General features: G+C 44.3%; 1 protein-coding gene across 2 annotated transcripts in view; it reads right to left on the bottom strand.

Moving 5' to 3' along the window:
* GMDS (GDP-mannose 4,6-dehydratase) overlaps positions 1–17,421 on the bottom strand; it is a 1,326,053-nt gene that overhangs the window by 866,299 nt on the left and 442,333 nt on the right. For both annotated transcript variants that reach the window (XM_033934875.1, XM_033934874.1), the window contains exon 5: positions 3,709–3,901. In XM_033934875.1, coding sequence (XP_033790766.1) covers positions 3,709–3,901 — 193 coding nt within the window. The remainder of the gene's footprint in view (positions 1–3,708; positions 3,902–17,421) is intronic.

Below are 17,421 nucleotides of genomic sequence, written 5' to 3'. Positions count from 1 at the left end.
ATCTGAACAGTGGAAACAGCAAACAAAACTCTTACAGATCGCCTTGAGGATCATGAGAATAGAGGTAGGAACAAAAAAACCTATGTTTTATAGGTATACCCTCCTCTGTAAAAGACGCTGATCTTCGTGTACTGTTCAAAAAATGGCTACCAGAAGCCCTGGGCCTTCAAGTGCATGCAGCACATTATTTTTATTGAAAGAGCGTGGAGGGGCATAATCAAAAGGAACGTCTAAGTTCGTTTTCGTCCAAGTCACAAGTCGTCCAAAGTGAAAAATAGCTTAGGACATATTTTAGAAAAATACGTCCAAATTTTTTTTTGTTTCAAAAATCAACTAACTATAAGTCCTGCCGATCTGATCGTCCAAGCCGCTAAATCATCCATCTTTATACCACATTTTCGTCCAACTTTTCATCCAAGTCAAAAACGCCTAGAACAAACCCTGTTGGACGTGGAAGGGGTCTGCAAAGTGATGGACTGAACACCCAGACATGTCACCTAAATAGTGGGGTACCTTACAGGGCACTGCTGTGAACTTCACAAAAAGGGTACCATGTCTTCATCTCACTACAGCTCCATTATAGGTCATGGTGAGCCCCCAAAACCACCTCCAGAATCCCCTAGACCCACTTATCTACCACCACAATAGCCCTTATGGCTGCAGGAGTCACTTATATGCTAGTAAAAAAGGGTTTTGGGGGTGTATAAGGGAGTGCATATGTTTCAATATCAATGCAGTGATTACAGGGGCTTATGAGCATGGATCCTCCTCTCCATGGGTCCCTAACCCACCCCCATGATGGCTTAAGATGCTTCTGTGCAGCACAACTAGGCTTTCCTATGTCAGGCTGCCAGGTGATGATGTTCTGGAGGCACAATTTTCAAGGTGTGATTAATATTTTTTATGGGGGTGGGGGGGTCGGTGATCACTGGGGTAGTGTGTGGGGAGCTGTATTATGTGTTTTCAGTGCTTATTTGGTCACTTTAGGTGGGTTTTTGTGACTTAGACCATGTTTTAAATGGTCTAAGTCACAACGTCCAAGTTCTATCAATCCTGTGCTGTATAACTTTTGGTTATATATGCAGTACGACTAAGTCTAAGCCGGCCCACATCCCGCCCAAATCCCGCCCTCGACACTCCTCCTGAAACACCCCGTTTAGCTATGGTCATTCAGCGGCACTATGAAGGCCTAGGTCGTTTAGAAATACGTCCAAAACCCGGGTTGATTATTGGCACTTGGACGTCTTTCGTTTATGATTGTCCAAGAGCCGACTCAGGACGGTTTTTGGACGTTTTTCTCTTTCGATTATGAGCCCCATACTGTCTAGGCCAGAGAAGAGATCAGAGGCCTTTCCCAATACTAGCCAGATTCTTTAATTATGCCATCAAAGAGAGGGTAAGCATGCAGTACAGGCAATGCAAAAAACTAACTTATAAGGATCACAAAATTCTCCTATTCTAGGATTTTTTACCACAAGTTTTGTCTCGTCAACAAACAATGGTACCATACTGTAATTATCTTTTCAAACGCAATATCAGGATCTCTTTACTTTACCATACTAGGGCGCAAGTAGTATATAACATGGTGCTATACATGTAAACATTGAGAAAACTGGAACTATTTCTTCACAGCCTATCTCTTACTTCACAAGAACGTCCAGCCAGGATGTCAGTGGGCAACAATTCCTGATGGTAAATGTTTAATCATATTACCACTTCTGAGTAGGGTGAAAGCTCTGGTTATGGAGTATTTCCTTTTGCAATTCTTTGACATGTATGAGGGTCCTGGAAATTAACTTTGGTCATGACTCAGACTAATCTGAATCCTCAGATCAGCAAAGCAACCGTGATGGAGATCTCACAGGGCCAACTGCAAGGCTTTGCTGAAACTGATTTTCTGGACTAGCTCACAGTTACTGCACCATAAACATTGGTTTATAGATTCCTACTCTTGCTCCTCTATACTCTACAATTAGCAGAAAGAAGAGCATTCATATGATACATGGAGCTTTAATTCTGACATTATGGATGGATTCTTACATAGCCTCACTAGCTCTGTCCAATAATCTATGCTAGATATAATGTGGCTCTCTAGTTGGTATTCTTAGCTAAAATCACAAGTATGATGTTGAAATTGATTTGGTCATGACCTGGGCTGCCAATTCTCTTTTGAGAGTTGGGTAGACTTGACAATAAGAATAGGGAGGGGGGGAGGAAAGACTGGGGTGAGTCTGGGAGTATGCAATGGTTAGATTGTGATGAGTGTGTGTTTGAATGGCCTAATGCTATTACAAAATATAACTTACATATGTGTAGGCCTTGTTTCAAGATTTCACACACAAAAAAAGTGGGAACAGACAATGGACACTCCACAAAAAAAAAACCTTCCAAATATTTAAAAACAGACTTGTTTATTCCAATAGAAAGTGACAAACATCAACTGTTGATGTTTGTCACTTTTTATTGGAATAAACAAGTCTGTTTTTACATATTTGGTTCTTTTGTGGCGTGTCCATTGTTTGTTCCCACTTTTTTTGTGTGTGATTTTGAACTTGTGAGTCCTTGTCCTGTTGGACTTTTGTTGTTTGTTTCTAGATTTATAATTATTTAAGATTGTTTGGGCTTATATTGGGGGAGGGGGGTTATTGGCTGGAATGACCCCTTTCCATATTATGTTCCAAACAGATATACATGGGAAAATGGGAAGTTGAAGAAGAGCTTGTTGAGATGTGAAAGAGGCCTCTCTTGGAGGGTTGTTTGGAAGAACGGTGATGAAATGAAGAGAGTTACCCTCCTGTATGACTTTGAGAATCCAAGTGTCTATGGTAATGATAGTCCAGCGATGATGATATAAGAGAAGACAGCCTCTGATGGGTTGGGGAGGTGGCTGAATTGGAGGAATTGTGGCTATGCTCTCTAGTAGCATGTCAAAAAGACTGAGTTGATTTCTGTGGAGCAGAAGTCTGAGACTTCTGAAACTTTGGTGTTTTTTTGTCTCTTCTGTGGCGGAGGTTTAGAAGAGGATGAGGTTGCTGGATAGTGTCACTTGTAAGAAGAATAACAAAGTTTCTGGGAAGATTTAGATGGTTGAGTCTTAGACCCCGCTAAAGTAGCCCAGCTCTGCTCATGTTGAGTAAGTCTTTGCATCGCATCCTCGGCTTTGTCTCCAAACAATTCTTCTCCTAGACAAGGAATGTTGGCTAAACGATCTTGAACGTTGATGTCAAGGTCAGAGACTTGAAGCCAGGTGAGACGTCTCATGGCAGCAGACATAGCCAATGCTCTAGATGTCTGTAAGCCAGTTAGATATTGTTTTTGGAAGCAGGCATGATATCAAATATAATAAACTGAAATTAAACTGTGATTTCATATTCTTCACCTTATTTTTTGTCTACGTGTTTTCCACTCCAGATCTGAATGAATAAGATTTGTGAACTAAGATGTTAATACCCACCCTTTAGGCAATTCATAAAGGTATGCCTCTCAACAAGTTCAGTCACTTTTGTTCTATTCTAATTTCAATCTCACAACTAAATGACATCAGCCCATAGACATGAGCACAGAGGTATGAGCACAGGTACAACATAGTAAGCCCCCTCGGGCAGGGCAATAATCTGATATATCTGACTAACTCATACCGAGCTCAGATGTGAAAGATACTTAAATTTAAAAATACATATATATCAAGAAAATAATAGGGGAACTTACCATAGGGGGACCTGGGATAGAAAGGAGTCGTTTCCTTTTGTGGGATTTCTTGAACTTTCCCATATAGTTCGCTAGTTGAGGCTTGGTAAAACTTTACAGAATTGATAAGGCCACAGGTTTTAATAGCATCCAAGAGCCGTAAAGTGCCAACCCCATCCACATTGGCTGTATACTCAGCGAGCTCAAAAGAAATCTTGAGGGAAGAGAAAAGAAAAGTAATGAATACATATATCAAACACACAAACAAGCTTTCCCAAGAATCATAAAATATCTAACTTCACAGACCACCCAAACAGCCATGAAATTCATTGTGCCAAGCAATTTTACCAAATTCTGGGATCCTTTTACTAAGGCACACTAATTGATGTAGCGCACGCTAATCAATTTAGCGAGTACTAAAGATTAGCTCACACTAAATGCTAAGGCACCCATAGAATATAATGGGCATCTTAGCATTTAGCGCGTGCTAATCTTTAGGGCATGCTAAATTGATTAGCGCACACTAAATCGGTTAGGGCGCCTTAGTAAAAGGACCCCTCTATTAGGAATAATGGGCTAGATTCACTAACCCTCTGATCCGTGTCTTATCCGTGTGTGCTTGGATGTAGGCCGACCGATTCTCCAACCACATGCATGCAAATGGGGGCGATCGGAAGCATGCCCCCCAATCGACTGCATGGATCTCTAGAGCCCTGACAGTAGTGACAGGAGAAGCAGCCTCCTGTCACTGCTGTCAGGGCTTCTGCCGGCTTTTTAATTTTTTTTTTTTTTTTTATCCGGCAGATATTTTTTGTGTTTTAAACACGCAAAATATCAGCCCGATTTTAAAAAAATTATACCCCCCTCCCTCTCCTGACAAGTGCCCCTTTCTCTCTCTGTCCCCGAACTAAAAAAAATCAACCCGACGCGAAGGTCCCACCCCCGACTGACACACCGCACCACCCTCAGCCGGCACACCACACCACCCCCGATCGGACCGGCCCACCCCGGCCTGACCCGACACCTCCCCTGTACCTAACAGTTGGGAGAAGGAAGGGTGCTCAGTCCTTCCTGCTCCTTAGGCCTCCAGTGACATCTTGAAGAGCAGGAGGAACCGCAAAGTCCTCCTGCTCCTTCGCCTCCTCCTGCTTCCCTAATGATATACCACAAATGTGGGCCTTAGGCCCCGCCCCAGTGCATCATGTGATGCATGGGGAGGAGCCTAAGGTCCTGACTGGCTGAGGGGCCACAGGCTCCTCCCTTGGGAGGGGCCTGTGGTGCTTAAGCCAATCAGGGACTTCCTTAGGGCTGAACATAAGGAAGTCCCTGATTGGCTATTACTTTGACCAATCAGGGACTTCCTTAGGCTCAGCCCTAAGGAAGTCCCTGGTTGGCTCAGGTGCCACAGGCCCCTCCCAAGGGAGGAGCCCGAGGCGCTTCAGCCAATCAGGGCCTTAGGCTCCTCCCCGTGCATCACATGATGCATCAGGGTGGGGCCAAAGGCCCACATTTGTGGTGGGTCATCAGGGAAGCAGGAGGAGGCGAAGGGGTAAAAGGACTTTGCGATTCCTCCTGCTCTAGAACAGTGTTCTTCAACCTTTTTACACCCGTGGACCGGCAGAAAAAAAATAATTATTTTGTGGACCGGCAAACTACTAGGACTAAAATTTAAAAATCCCGTTTCCGCCCCATCTCCGCAAGCTCGGTCCCCACAAATCATCTGATCCCATCCACACAAGCCTCAGTTATGATTTTATATTGAATGTATTTTATTAAAGTATAAAAAGAAACAATATTCTGTACAATTGTCATTTTATAAATACAAATAATTCAGAGCAAGGATCAACAAAACCCCTGTCTCCCCTCCCCTTCACATATATCCCCTCTACTATCAAGAAAACTGAACAAGCCAAATTATTACAGAATGCTACACAGAAATATCATGCTAACAGAATACTGAAGTAACACATGACAGGAATAGTTTTAGGGGAGTGCAACTAGGGCAACTGCCCCCTGGTCAGAGAGCGCCCTAAGCCAGCTGAAAGCTAAAGAAGCACTGCCTGGGTTTTGCAGTCCCCAGTTATGTCTAACACCAGCTCTAGCAGGATATATATTTCAAATCTGATATATTCTAATCACAAAATATAAATAAAATTATTTTTTTCTACCTTTTGTCGTCTCTGGTTTCTGCTTTCAATCTTTTTTTCACTCTCTTCCTTCCAGCGTATGCCCTCTCTGTCTCTTCAATCCAGCATCTGCCCCTTCCATCCACTATCTGTCCTCTCCCCCTTCCATATGGTATCTGTCTTCTTTCTATGTCCCTCTCCCCTTTCCATCCAGCTTGTGCCCCTCTCTCCTATTTACATGATTCATTCCAGCTTCACTGCTCTCTTCATTTTTATCTCTCCTACACCAGATCTATCATCGTTGTCCCTCTGCTTATTTTTCTGCTGACCCCTTCCTATCATCAATCTCTCTACTTTCTCATGCCTGTCTCCCCTTCCCCTCCTCTAATCTCTCTGCCAGCTGTTTCCTTCCTTTTTTCATTCTCCCTTCCCTCCTCCTCCTGTCCAGCAGTAAGTCTCTTCCCTTCCTCCCCTCCCAGCAGCATCTCTCCGTCTCCCTCTCCAGTAGCAGCTGTCCCTTTTTTTCCCTTGCCCAGCAGCTTCCCAGATTCCTTTCCCTCCTCCCCTCCCAGAAGCATCTCTCCTTCTCCCTCTCCAGTAGCAGCTGTACCTTTTTTTCCTTGCCCAGCAGCTTCCCAGATTCCTTTCCCTCCTCCCCTCCCAGAAGCATCTCTCCTTCTTCTCCCTCTCCAGTAGCAGCTGTCCCTTTTTTTATCTTGCCCAGCAGCTTCCCAGATTCCTTTCCCTCCTCCCCTCCCAGAAGCATCTCTCCGTCTCCTTCTCCCTCTCCAGTAGCAGCTGTCCCTTTTTTTCCTAGCCCAGCAGCTTCCCAGATTCCTTTCCCTCCTCCCCTCCCAGAAGCATCTCTCCTTCTTCTCCCTCTCCAGTAGCAGCTGTCCCTTTTTTTATCTTGCCCAGCAGCTTCCCAGATTCCTTTCCCTCCTCCCCTCCCAGAAGCATCTCTCCGTCTCCTTCTCCCTCTCCAGTAGCAGCTGTCCCTTTTTTTCCTAGCCCAGCAGCTTCCCAGATTCCTTTCCCTCCTCCCCTCCCAGAAGCATCTCTCCTTCTTCTCCCTCTCCCGTAGCAGCTTTCCCTTTTTTTATCTTGCCCAGCAGCTTCCCAGATTCCTTTCCCTCCTCCCCTCCCAGAAGCATCTCTCCGTCTCCTTCTCCCTCTCCAGTAGCAGCTGTCCCTTTTTTTTCCTAGCCCAGCAGCTTCCCAGATTCCTTTCCCTCCTCCCCTCCCAGAAGCATCTCTCCTTCTTCTCCCTCTCCAGTAGCAGCTGTCCCTTTTTTTATCTTGCCCAGCAGCTTCCCAGATTCCTTTCCCTCCTCCCCTCCCAGAAGCATCTCTCCGTCTCCTTCTCCCTCTCCAGTAGCAGCTGTCCCTTTTTCCCCCCTGCCCAGCAGCTTCCCAGACTGATAGTGGTTTTCTCCCCTCCCAGCAGCTCTTCTTACTTCCCAGCGCAGCGATTCACGAAGGCAGCCTCGGGTCCTTTGTTGTGTCGCGCCGCCTCTGAGGAAAGAGGAAGTTGCATCATCAGAGGCAGCCGCGACTCAGCAAAAGCCCCGAGGCTGCCTTCGTGAATCGCTGCGCTGGGAAGTAAAGGAGAGCTGCAGAGAGGGGAGAAAGCCACTGTCGGAGGCTCCCCAAGATCTCTCCGGCCCAGCGCACGCTTCCGATGCTGATCTTGCAGAAGTTCAAATGAGTCAATCTTGCCGGTCCTGTGCGGACCGGCAAAAATTTCCTGCGGACCGGTACCGGTCCGCGGACCGGCGGTTGAAGAACTGTGCTCTAGAAGATGTTGCTGGGAAAAACGCCTCTTCCCTCTATAATGGGGGGGTTCCTCCCAATACCCCTACCCAACGGCAGTGCAAACAGTACTAACTCAACTGCAGGGGTTCCCTCCCCAATCCACCACTCGGAGCACTTTAAAATTAAATTTAAGTCCGGCGCGCTGATGTCCTGCGCGCGACTATCTGCTCCATATTGTCGGTGCTCGATTGTCCTGTGCGTTTTCGACTATGAACCCATTAAGTGATATGCAGAATCAATCAAGGTGAGGGCAACTTAACTGAGTGAAGTTATATGAAATGAAGGTTCTTAGAGGTTCTATAAAGTCCCTGTGAATAAGGGGGACTCAAAAAAAAAAAAGAAAGCCTAATTAAGTGGAGTTCACTTGAGGACAGAAATCAATCAGTGTAATTGGAGAACGATACAAGAAATCAGGACTCTGCCCCTCAGCTAAACTATGAGAGCTAAAAACTGGAGGCAGACTCCAATATTAACCAAACAGAATAAGTAGACCATAATAGTTAAAAAACAAAACAAAACCAAAACCCATGTCCAAGCACCCCATGCTCATTTTGAGACCATTCTGCTTACTGCAGTTTTCTGCCCCCCTCTTTCTAGTCTCTTCTTAATATGAGGTCCTAGAAGCATGAATTTAACTAAAGTGATTGCAAAGCGCTTAAATATCCTGGTTAGCAATGAAGAATTAATTGTTACAGTGGACTGCTGCTATTGCTCACACATTTCAAATTTGTGTTAATTCAACCCCCTTGTGTAGGTGAGCTACCATATGTCCACTATATGTTATGCATATTTTCTGTTTCATTTGTTATACTGTAATTTTTGTTAGCAAAAGTAAAAATAAATAAAAACACAAAGCTTTTTTTTTTTTTTTCCATCAGTCTTCCCAGCCACCACATGCCTCTTAAAGGTTCTGTTTTTACCACTGAGAGAGAAAAATGTAAGTTTTAATTTTTGAGGACTTCTGGCAAGATGAGATCTATGAACATTCCAGTCATAAAGGGCATAAGAGAGAGTAGAGAGGGACAGATTCTTCAAACTTTTGAAAAATAAAAGAACAAGAGGGCATTCGGAAAAGTTGAAAGGGGACAGATTCAGAACAAATGCTAGGAAGTTCTTCTTTACCCAACGTGTGGTGGACACCTGGAATGCGCTTCCAGACGACGTAATAGGGCAGAGTACGGTTCTGGGGTTGAAGAAAGGATTGGACAATTTCCTGCTGGAAAAGGGGATAGAGGGGTACAGATAGAGAATTGCTGCACAGGTCCTGGACCTGTTGGGCCGCACGTGTGTGGACTGCTGGGCACGATGGACCTCAGGTCTGACCCAGCGAAGGCATTGCTTTTGTTCTTTGGGGGTTTTTTTGTAAAGGAATCAAAGTGGCAAAAATGCCAAATAGGATCTTAAATGCAATAGAAATGCACTTAAATTGTTGGCATTAAGAAAAATTAGCACATGAGCTCTTACCACCTCCTATTTTGTAGGTGGGAAGGGCTCACATGTTAACCCTGTGCTACTCAGTTAATGTGCGGTAATGTAGCTGTGCTGATTAATGTAGACACAGCCACAAAGTGAAAAAGTTATTTTTATTTTTAAGCTCGCTGGTAGCACGCACACACGTCCATAACACTGCAGGATGCCTCAGTGTGCCCTGTGCAGGGTAACCAGGTTTTACTACTGTAAAATCTGGACCCATGGCCCCGCCCCCCAGGCCCGCCCTGTCCCACCCAAGTCCTACCCCTCAACCTGTTCTCGTGCTCAGAGCCGCATCAGAAGGGCATCTGTGCACGTGCAGGTGTGTCACGATGACATCGCGCGCATGCATATGATGTCACCATGTGGCATCAGTCCTCCCAATGTGGTCCCCGAGCTGGAAGTTTTTCAAAACTTGGACAAAGTGCCAGGTTCTGAAAAGCCGTCCGCATGCCCTGACATGTCCTCTAAAAAGAGGACATGTTCGGGTAAATCCGGACTTCTGGTAACCCCGGCTCTGTGGTACACCATTTTAAGCTGCAATAAGCAATTAGAGAATGACACGGTGACAAAATTCATCACCGTTCCCGTTCCCGCGGATAACCGCGGGAAACCATCTTCATGTCATTCTTTAAGGAGAGAGGGAAGAATCAGAGTATGAATGGCCACAACCACTGACCCACAAGCTTTGCTTTGAAGAATGCTGATGTAGAAGGATTGAAGTTGAGATAGACAGTCTCTGGTATCCAGAGCAGATATTGTGATGTCATAATGCCTCATTCCACCAGTGCCTAAGAGCCAATCACATCAGTGATGTCACAATGGCTTCATTATCCTTGGCTCGCATAAGAATCAGAGTATGAATGGCCACAACCACTGACCCACAAGCTTTGCTTTGAAGGATGCTGGTGTAGAAGGACCGAGGTTGAAATAGACACTAGAAAATGACATGGGATTATTTCTCGCGGTTATCCGCGGGGACGGTGATGAATTCTGTCACCATGTCATTCTCTAATAAGCATGTGTTAGTGCTGACTGAAGCCTGGGAAAAAAGGCCCCTTAGTAATTTACAAAGGGAAAGGAAGGGGGACTTGTATACTGCCTTTTTGTTGCTTTTCATTCAAAGCGGTGGGCAATGGAGGATTAAGTGACTTGCCTAGAATCACAAGGAGCAACACTGGGATTTCATCTCACAACCTCTGGGTGCAGAGGCAGCAGCTCTACCATTTTCCCACTAGCTCCAACACATCAACTAACTCATCCAAACGCTTCTGAAAATCAAGCCCCACAGCCATTTTCATTTGCATATATTAAAAAAAAAAAAATCAATCCTCCAGCTCTACCAATACATCACAAAGAGGTTGAAGATACAAATTGAACAAAGTAGAAGACAACACTGATCGCAGGGTAACACCTATAGCCAAGGATCTCCAATCTGTCTTAATTACTCCCAACACAGACCTGCTGCCTACATCCCAAGAAGAATGACTGAAACCACAACTATCCCATGTTGCTCTGGGCACTCCAAAAAGCTGAACGAGTAATCGTGTCAAATGTTGCAGAAAAACCTGAAAACCAAAAGCTCTCCCTCTGCTCTAACTCCCTGCCCCCAAACCACATTAAATAGAGACCAGCAAGGATTCCAATGATGTTAGAAAGACATCCAGCTTTGTGAATGTGTGCTGTCAAGGCTGTAATTAAAACTGTTAAGAGTTTGCACTGTTTTGCTTCAAGGGCCCCATCCAAGCTGTGGTGTGTATAATGATAGATTCCTCCTCTGTGAATAGTCTGGTGATTAGGACAGTCCTTGAACTAGTAGTGGGGATTCCCAACTGAGATCGCGCATGCTGTGTTTGGGGTCATGATCTGACCTGGAAATACTCAGGCACGTCAATGTGATACACCTTAGTGGGGTCATGGAAGTTGCAGCTCGAAAATGATTGGTACAGCTGACCTAATTGCTCTACCTGTCATTGAATGAACACACTATGGTAAAACACAAGGTGTTTCTTCCCCCCACCCCCACCCAAAAAAAAAAATCAGGGCAGACTACAGTGGTACCTTGGATTACGAGCATAATCCGTTCCAGGAGCATGCTCATAATCCAAAATGCTCGTTTATCAAAGCGAGTTTCCCCATAGGAAATAATGGAAACTCGCTTTGATACGTTCCCACCCCCCCACCCCCGAGGCCAGGGCGCTGCTCCCCCCCCCCGCTCACAAAGTCCCCCCCCCCCGCGTGATCCGTCACCCCCCGTGAGAAGAGGCACCCCCCGCCCGACCAACTTTAACTCACCCCCCCGTCTGGCACCGGCATGAGAACCGCTTCCCCCCACTCACAAAGGCCCCCCCCCCCGCTCTAATCGGCACCCCCCGTGAGAACAGGAATCCCCCGCCCGACCAACTTTAACTCACCCCCCCCTTTGGCACAGGCACGAGATTCTCGGCGAGAGGGAGAATTAGAAGGGCTTGAGCATGCGCAGATGCATGCTCAAAGCCGGCAGAGACTGGGAAGAAGATCTTCAAGCGGTACTGGCCCTTGTGGGCTGCGTGCCGGTGCCAAAGGGGGGGTGAGTTAAAGTTGGTCGGGCGGGGGGTTCCTGTTCTCACGGGGGGGTGCTGATTCGACTGGGAGGGGACCCTTTGCGAGCGGGGGGGAGCGATGCCGGTTATCGGGGGGTGCTCGCAAATCGAATCAACACTCGGTTTGTGAGACACATTTTGCGAGAATGTTTTGCTCATCTTGCAAAACACTCGCAAACCGGGTTACTCGCAAACCGAGGTTTGACTGTATTCCACTTATCTTATTGCACATCATGACAAACAAATCTTTTATTTTTTTTAACTTTATTGAATTTTATATAAAGTTACATAAATTTATTACATAAATTATAACATGAAAAGCTTGCATAAAATGCACCTTAATACACAAAATATAATGAAACAACCATTTTCCCCTCTATCATTCCACTATTAATACCTTAAATCCTATTTTTATTACAAAAATATACTCATATATTTAAACCTTCAAAATATCCCTCCCTCCCCTCCCCTCCCCCCACCCTGGATGTGTAAGGAAATCTAAGAAAGAAAAGCAACAATTACAATATCCGTATTATTTGTTAACAAATGCAGTCAATGGGCTCCATATTTTATTAAATGTATTACTCAAACCTAAGCATTCCGCGTTCATTCTTTCATATTTATATGTATTGCACACACTCGCCCACCAAAACGTGTAATTAAGTCTATTATGACATTTCCAATTTTTTGTAATCATTTGAATGGCTACTGCTGTCAAAATCAAAAAAGACGGCTTTTATATTTATCCAACACAGGCTTTACCTGTAACAATGTGCCGCAAATTATAACTTCATAGGACAAAGGAATAGATGACTCTAATATAAGATTAATTTGTCCCCATATAGACCTCCAGAAACTAAGTATCATTGGACAAAAATATAACAGATGATCTAATGTCCCAATATTGATATGACAATGCCAGCATCTATTAGATTTTGAGTTATCAATTTTTTGTAATCGAACTGGGGTCCAAAAAATCCTATGCAACAGAAATAACCATGTTTGTCTCATAGATGCTGACGCTGTGCATTTTAACCTCCAAGACCAAATTCGTGGCCATCGAGATGCAGAAATATACTGTGAAAACACTATGGTAAAACACAAGGTGTTTCTTCACCCCCACCCCCTCCAAAAAAAAAAATATCAGGGTAGACTATTCCATTTATCTTATTGCCCATCATGACAAACAAATCATTAATTATTGCCCAGTACCCTCAGAGGGTTTGGAGCTAATTGTGTATGTTCCTGCATGTATTTTGCTGGACCCAGTTAAAAGTACAGTGATATCTTGGAATCCAAACCTAATCCGTTCCAGAACCCTGTTCAAGTTCCAAGACAATTTTTCCCATTGAAAATAATAGAAACTGAATTAATCCGTTCCCGGGTCCCACAAACTCAAATTTTAACAGTAAATGCACTGGATTTTAATGTGAAATATTAACACATAATAATAATACAGTACAGTATTTTTCTCAGTACACTACACAAAGACGAAAATCACATGAGATGTTTTCACTAAAGCTTCTGACAATGAACTGAACGACGTATGGGTGGCCCAAGCGCTGGGGAAACGTATGTACAATCCCATGAACAGGGCGTTCAGATTACAAAGCTGCGCTCGGATTCTGGGGCAAAATTTGCTCAAATTTTTTGTTTGGATTCCAAGTTGTTAGAGTTCTGGAGCGTTCGGATTCCAAGGTATCACAGTTTAAATATATCTCCTAGACTGCAGGGATCTCAAAGTCCCTCCTTGAGGGCTGCAATCCAGTCGGGTTTTCAGGATTTCCCCAATGAATATGCATTGAAAGCAGTGCATGCACATAGATCTCATGCATATTCATTGGGGAAATCCTGAAAACCCGACTGGATTGTGACCCTCAAGGAGGGACTTTGAGACCCCTGTGCTAGAGGGTTGTAATGATCTTACTTATAAAAGGTAAACCAAACCTGATGTCTGTAACTGTAAGGTTATATATTAATGCTTTATTGTGCCAAGGGCAGAGTATCACTGGATTGGTATGCACTGTACGTAGCTGTCCATACTTTTCTAATTTGAACCCTTTACTTGAACCCTTTATGTGTAACACACGCAAAATATCTGTGCCATGGAAAACAATGAATAAAAAAGACAGGCAGACCTGTCAAAAAACCAGCAGATCTGTCGGTAACACAGTTTACCGACAGGTCTGCAGCAGTCGGGTTTTAGGATAGTAAAACCCGATTCAAAATAGCCAAGCAATTGGTAGTGAATCAATTGCTTGGCTATTTTGCAAGGGGTTTTACTCATTTGCATGGGTTGGATTGGATCGGAGACTGATCGGGCAGCAGTTAAGTGAATCGGGTCGGGGAACAATAGAACGATAGAAACATAGAAAGATGATGGCAGAAAAGGGCTACAGCCCATCAAGTCTGCCCACTCTACTGAACCACCCCCTTAAGTCTATACCCTAGTGACCCTATTCCTTATCTTCATCCTCGTAGGGATCCCACGTAGGTATCCCATTTATTCTTGAAGTCTGGGACGCTGCTGGCCTCGATCACCTGCACTGGAAGCTTGTTCCAATGATCTATCACTCTTTCCGTGAAGAAGTACTTCCTGGCGTCACCATGAAATTTCCCTCCCCTGAGTTTGAGCGGATGCCCTCTTGTGGCTGAGGGTCCTTTGAGAAAGAAAATATCATCTTCCACCTCGACACGTTCCGTGATGTACTTAAATGTCTCAATCATGTCTCCCCTCTCCCTACGTTCTTCCAGAGTGTAGAGCTGCAATTTGTTCAGTTACAAGATCGGAAAGTTTAGTGAATCTAGCCCTTAGTATTGGGACAGCATACATAGCAGATCCTAAGCCACTCAAGGCTGAAAAGGTGACCATTTGCTGGCAGTTTAAAACCCATGACTGGCATTAACCACTGCCCTGGTAGAATGCTCAGGACAAAGCTGCCAGATAACCTTGATAAAAATTGAATCAGATGACATCAAGCAACTAGAAACAGGGGGAAAAAAAAGTTTTGATTTGAAACTCTGCTCTGAGATTGGAGTAAATGCTAAACTAATAATCTGCAAAAGACACTCTGCATGGCTCACCCTTTACAGCAGTGAATCGCAAACTGTGTGCTGTGGTGAGACTCCCACGTGCCGCCAGGGATTTTATTTTTTTTTTAATCATTTATATTCCGCATATCCTACAATTCTATGTGGACTACAAATTATTCAGCTCTTCAAACATTTTTCCCTAACTGTCCCAGTGGGCTCCTAATCTATCTAATGTACCCGGGACAATGAGGATTAAATGACTTGCCCAGGGTCACAAGGAGCAGTGCGGGATTCAAACCTCCCACGGGCACATGCTATAAAATTTATGCACGCATTTTATAGAATGGGGCGCAGGGCAAATCTATACATAAACCTAAATAACTGCCGATTAACACCAGTTATTCATTCTTAACGGTCACTGATTAGTTTTCACACAGATCTGGGATCTGCACCCAACTTTGGGCAACTTATTTAGAATCTAGGGCAGGGGTGTCAAACTCAATCGCATAAGGGGCCGAAATCTAAAACACAGGCTAAGTCGCGGGCCAAATTTTTTATTAAGATACATAGGGGTCCATTTATTAAGGTATGCTAACCGATTTAGCACGGGCTAAATGCGTGCCTTAATAAAAGGACCCCTTAGTAGAAGTATAGGGTTACAACCTCTCCAACCCCACGCTGGTTCTGTGATGTAAACAAAATAACTAAAAAAGACTTTTCCTCTCTCTTTTAGGTCCTAGTTCACGCCTGCTGTCTAACACCAGCTCTGGCAAGATACACATTTCAAATCTGACATATTGTAATCCCATATTGATCTGTGTTGTGGTTCCTCCTGCCATCCTTTTATCATTTTTTTTTTAATTGTACTTTCTTTTATTGTTTTTTGTCCTTTTTTTACTATTTGATTTTGTTTTGATCGGTCCTTATTTTGTCTTTTTATCCTCTCTGATTAAACAAGCCGAAGAATAGTTCAATCTTACTTACTGGCCTGCATTGATGCTTTCGGGCTTTGCCTGTGGTAGACCTGTGCGGTACGGTGTGCCGTGAGCGCCTCTTAATTTCACCACTTTTCCCCTGCTGCTATCTCGTCTTCGTGGGATTTTTGCTCCTGTCTACCGGGGCCTGGTTGAAGTGCCACAGCCCACTGGCGACGTCAAGTGATCGCTTTTGGTTGGCGGGGCCCACCTGGCTGTTGTACAGCCGGATGCTTTTGACTGGATGCGACCTTTGTTGCCTCCTTTGGCTCCCCAGCTGTTGGTGCCTGGTGGGGTGCTGTAGCTGGGTGGGAAACATGCTGTGGCGGCGTCAGGGCTCCAATTTCGATGCTGAAGGGAGGAAAATGGAGCACGCTCACTCCCACCAATCGGGCGTCTGTTGCAGCGATGACAGACAAGCACGAAGGCCAATGAGGAAGAGTGCCGACCCCAGCCATTCACGCGTCCTCATGTGCTCTCTCTGTCGCGGGAAGGAACGGCAGGCCAAATCTTGGTCTAGATCGCGGGCCAAATTTAATCACCCCACGTGCCAAATTTGGCCCGCGGGCCAGAGTTTGATATGTCTGATCTAGGGGGTTACTGAATTGTCTTAAGGCTCCTTTTACAAAGCCAAAGTACAGGTTTCTACCACGGGCTGGAAAGGTAAATGTTCCAACAACACAGGAATTCTACCAGCGTCAAAGCATTTACCTCACCGGCCCGTGGTAGAAACCTCTACTGTGGCTTTGTAAATACCAATGCTAAGCAGTTAGAGAGTCCCATGGAGCACTAATAGAACCAACGGAAGCAAATACTTCAAATTCTACAGATGACCAAAAGAGAACAACCCAAATATAATTGTCAGAGTGTCAGAGTACATATAAGTTTGATTATTTAGACTGTAAATTATTTGCAAAAGAAAAAGTTTAAGTAAATATTTACAGTCACAAGGTGAACCAGTGCATTTATACAGAATGCAGATGTTAGCTTGAAAATGAAAATATTGTGAATATTCTTAGACAAACAGCCACTACTGGTAGGCAGTGATGTTTTGGGCACAAAGCCATATTTGTATGTATAGTAAGCTCTATATCCGTTTACAGTCATTCCAGGCTACCTGGACTACTTTTTCTCATTTATACTGATCTCAGGACATTACTGCATGGTGCAAGAGAAACCCATTAGGTTTTATCCTGATCTGATGGAGATCACGAGGCACAAACTCATCGAACATGTCACTTGTGACTGAAAATATCTGTAAATGATCCATAATGGATTTTATTATTCAGAATCAAGGTGGATAAAAAGCAATGATTTTATTTTAATTTTAAAAAAATTGAATTTTTTAAAATTTAAATCAGATTTTTAAAAATAAACTGCTTTTTGGAAGAAAAATCTATGTAAAATTAGGTTTCTATTTAAGAAACATTATAGTCCAAAAGTTATTCATCATGAAATAATGATTTGGTTTTAATTATGTAGCATGAGGATGTGTATTCATACAATATTTAAGTTTTTTGGTACGCAAATTCATAGACGTTGGAAAGGGGATGGGGAGGTGGGCCCCGGAGGTCGTGGCCTCCCCCCAAATTGGCAGTGGCTCTGCTCCACCTACCTCCTCTTCTGGCCGCTGTAACTTTAAATCATCGGTGTGTATAGCATATGATCTTCTTTCCTTCCTTCCCCCCTCCCTCTAGCGCAGTGTCCTGCAAACTTTCTCGAGCCGCGGCACAC

The sequence above is a fragment of the Geotrypetes seraphini genome, chromosome 2, assembly GCF_902459505.1.
Source record: "Geotrypetes seraphini chromosome 2, aGeoSer1.1, whole genome shotgun sequence".
In the NCBI taxonomy this organism is placed as follows: domain Eukaryota; kingdom Metazoa; phylum Chordata; class Amphibia; order Gymnophiona; family Dermophiidae; genus Geotrypetes; species Geotrypetes seraphini.
The sequence above is the reverse complement of the archived record's forward strand: the minus strand, read 5'-3'. Positions and strand labels throughout refer to the sequence as shown.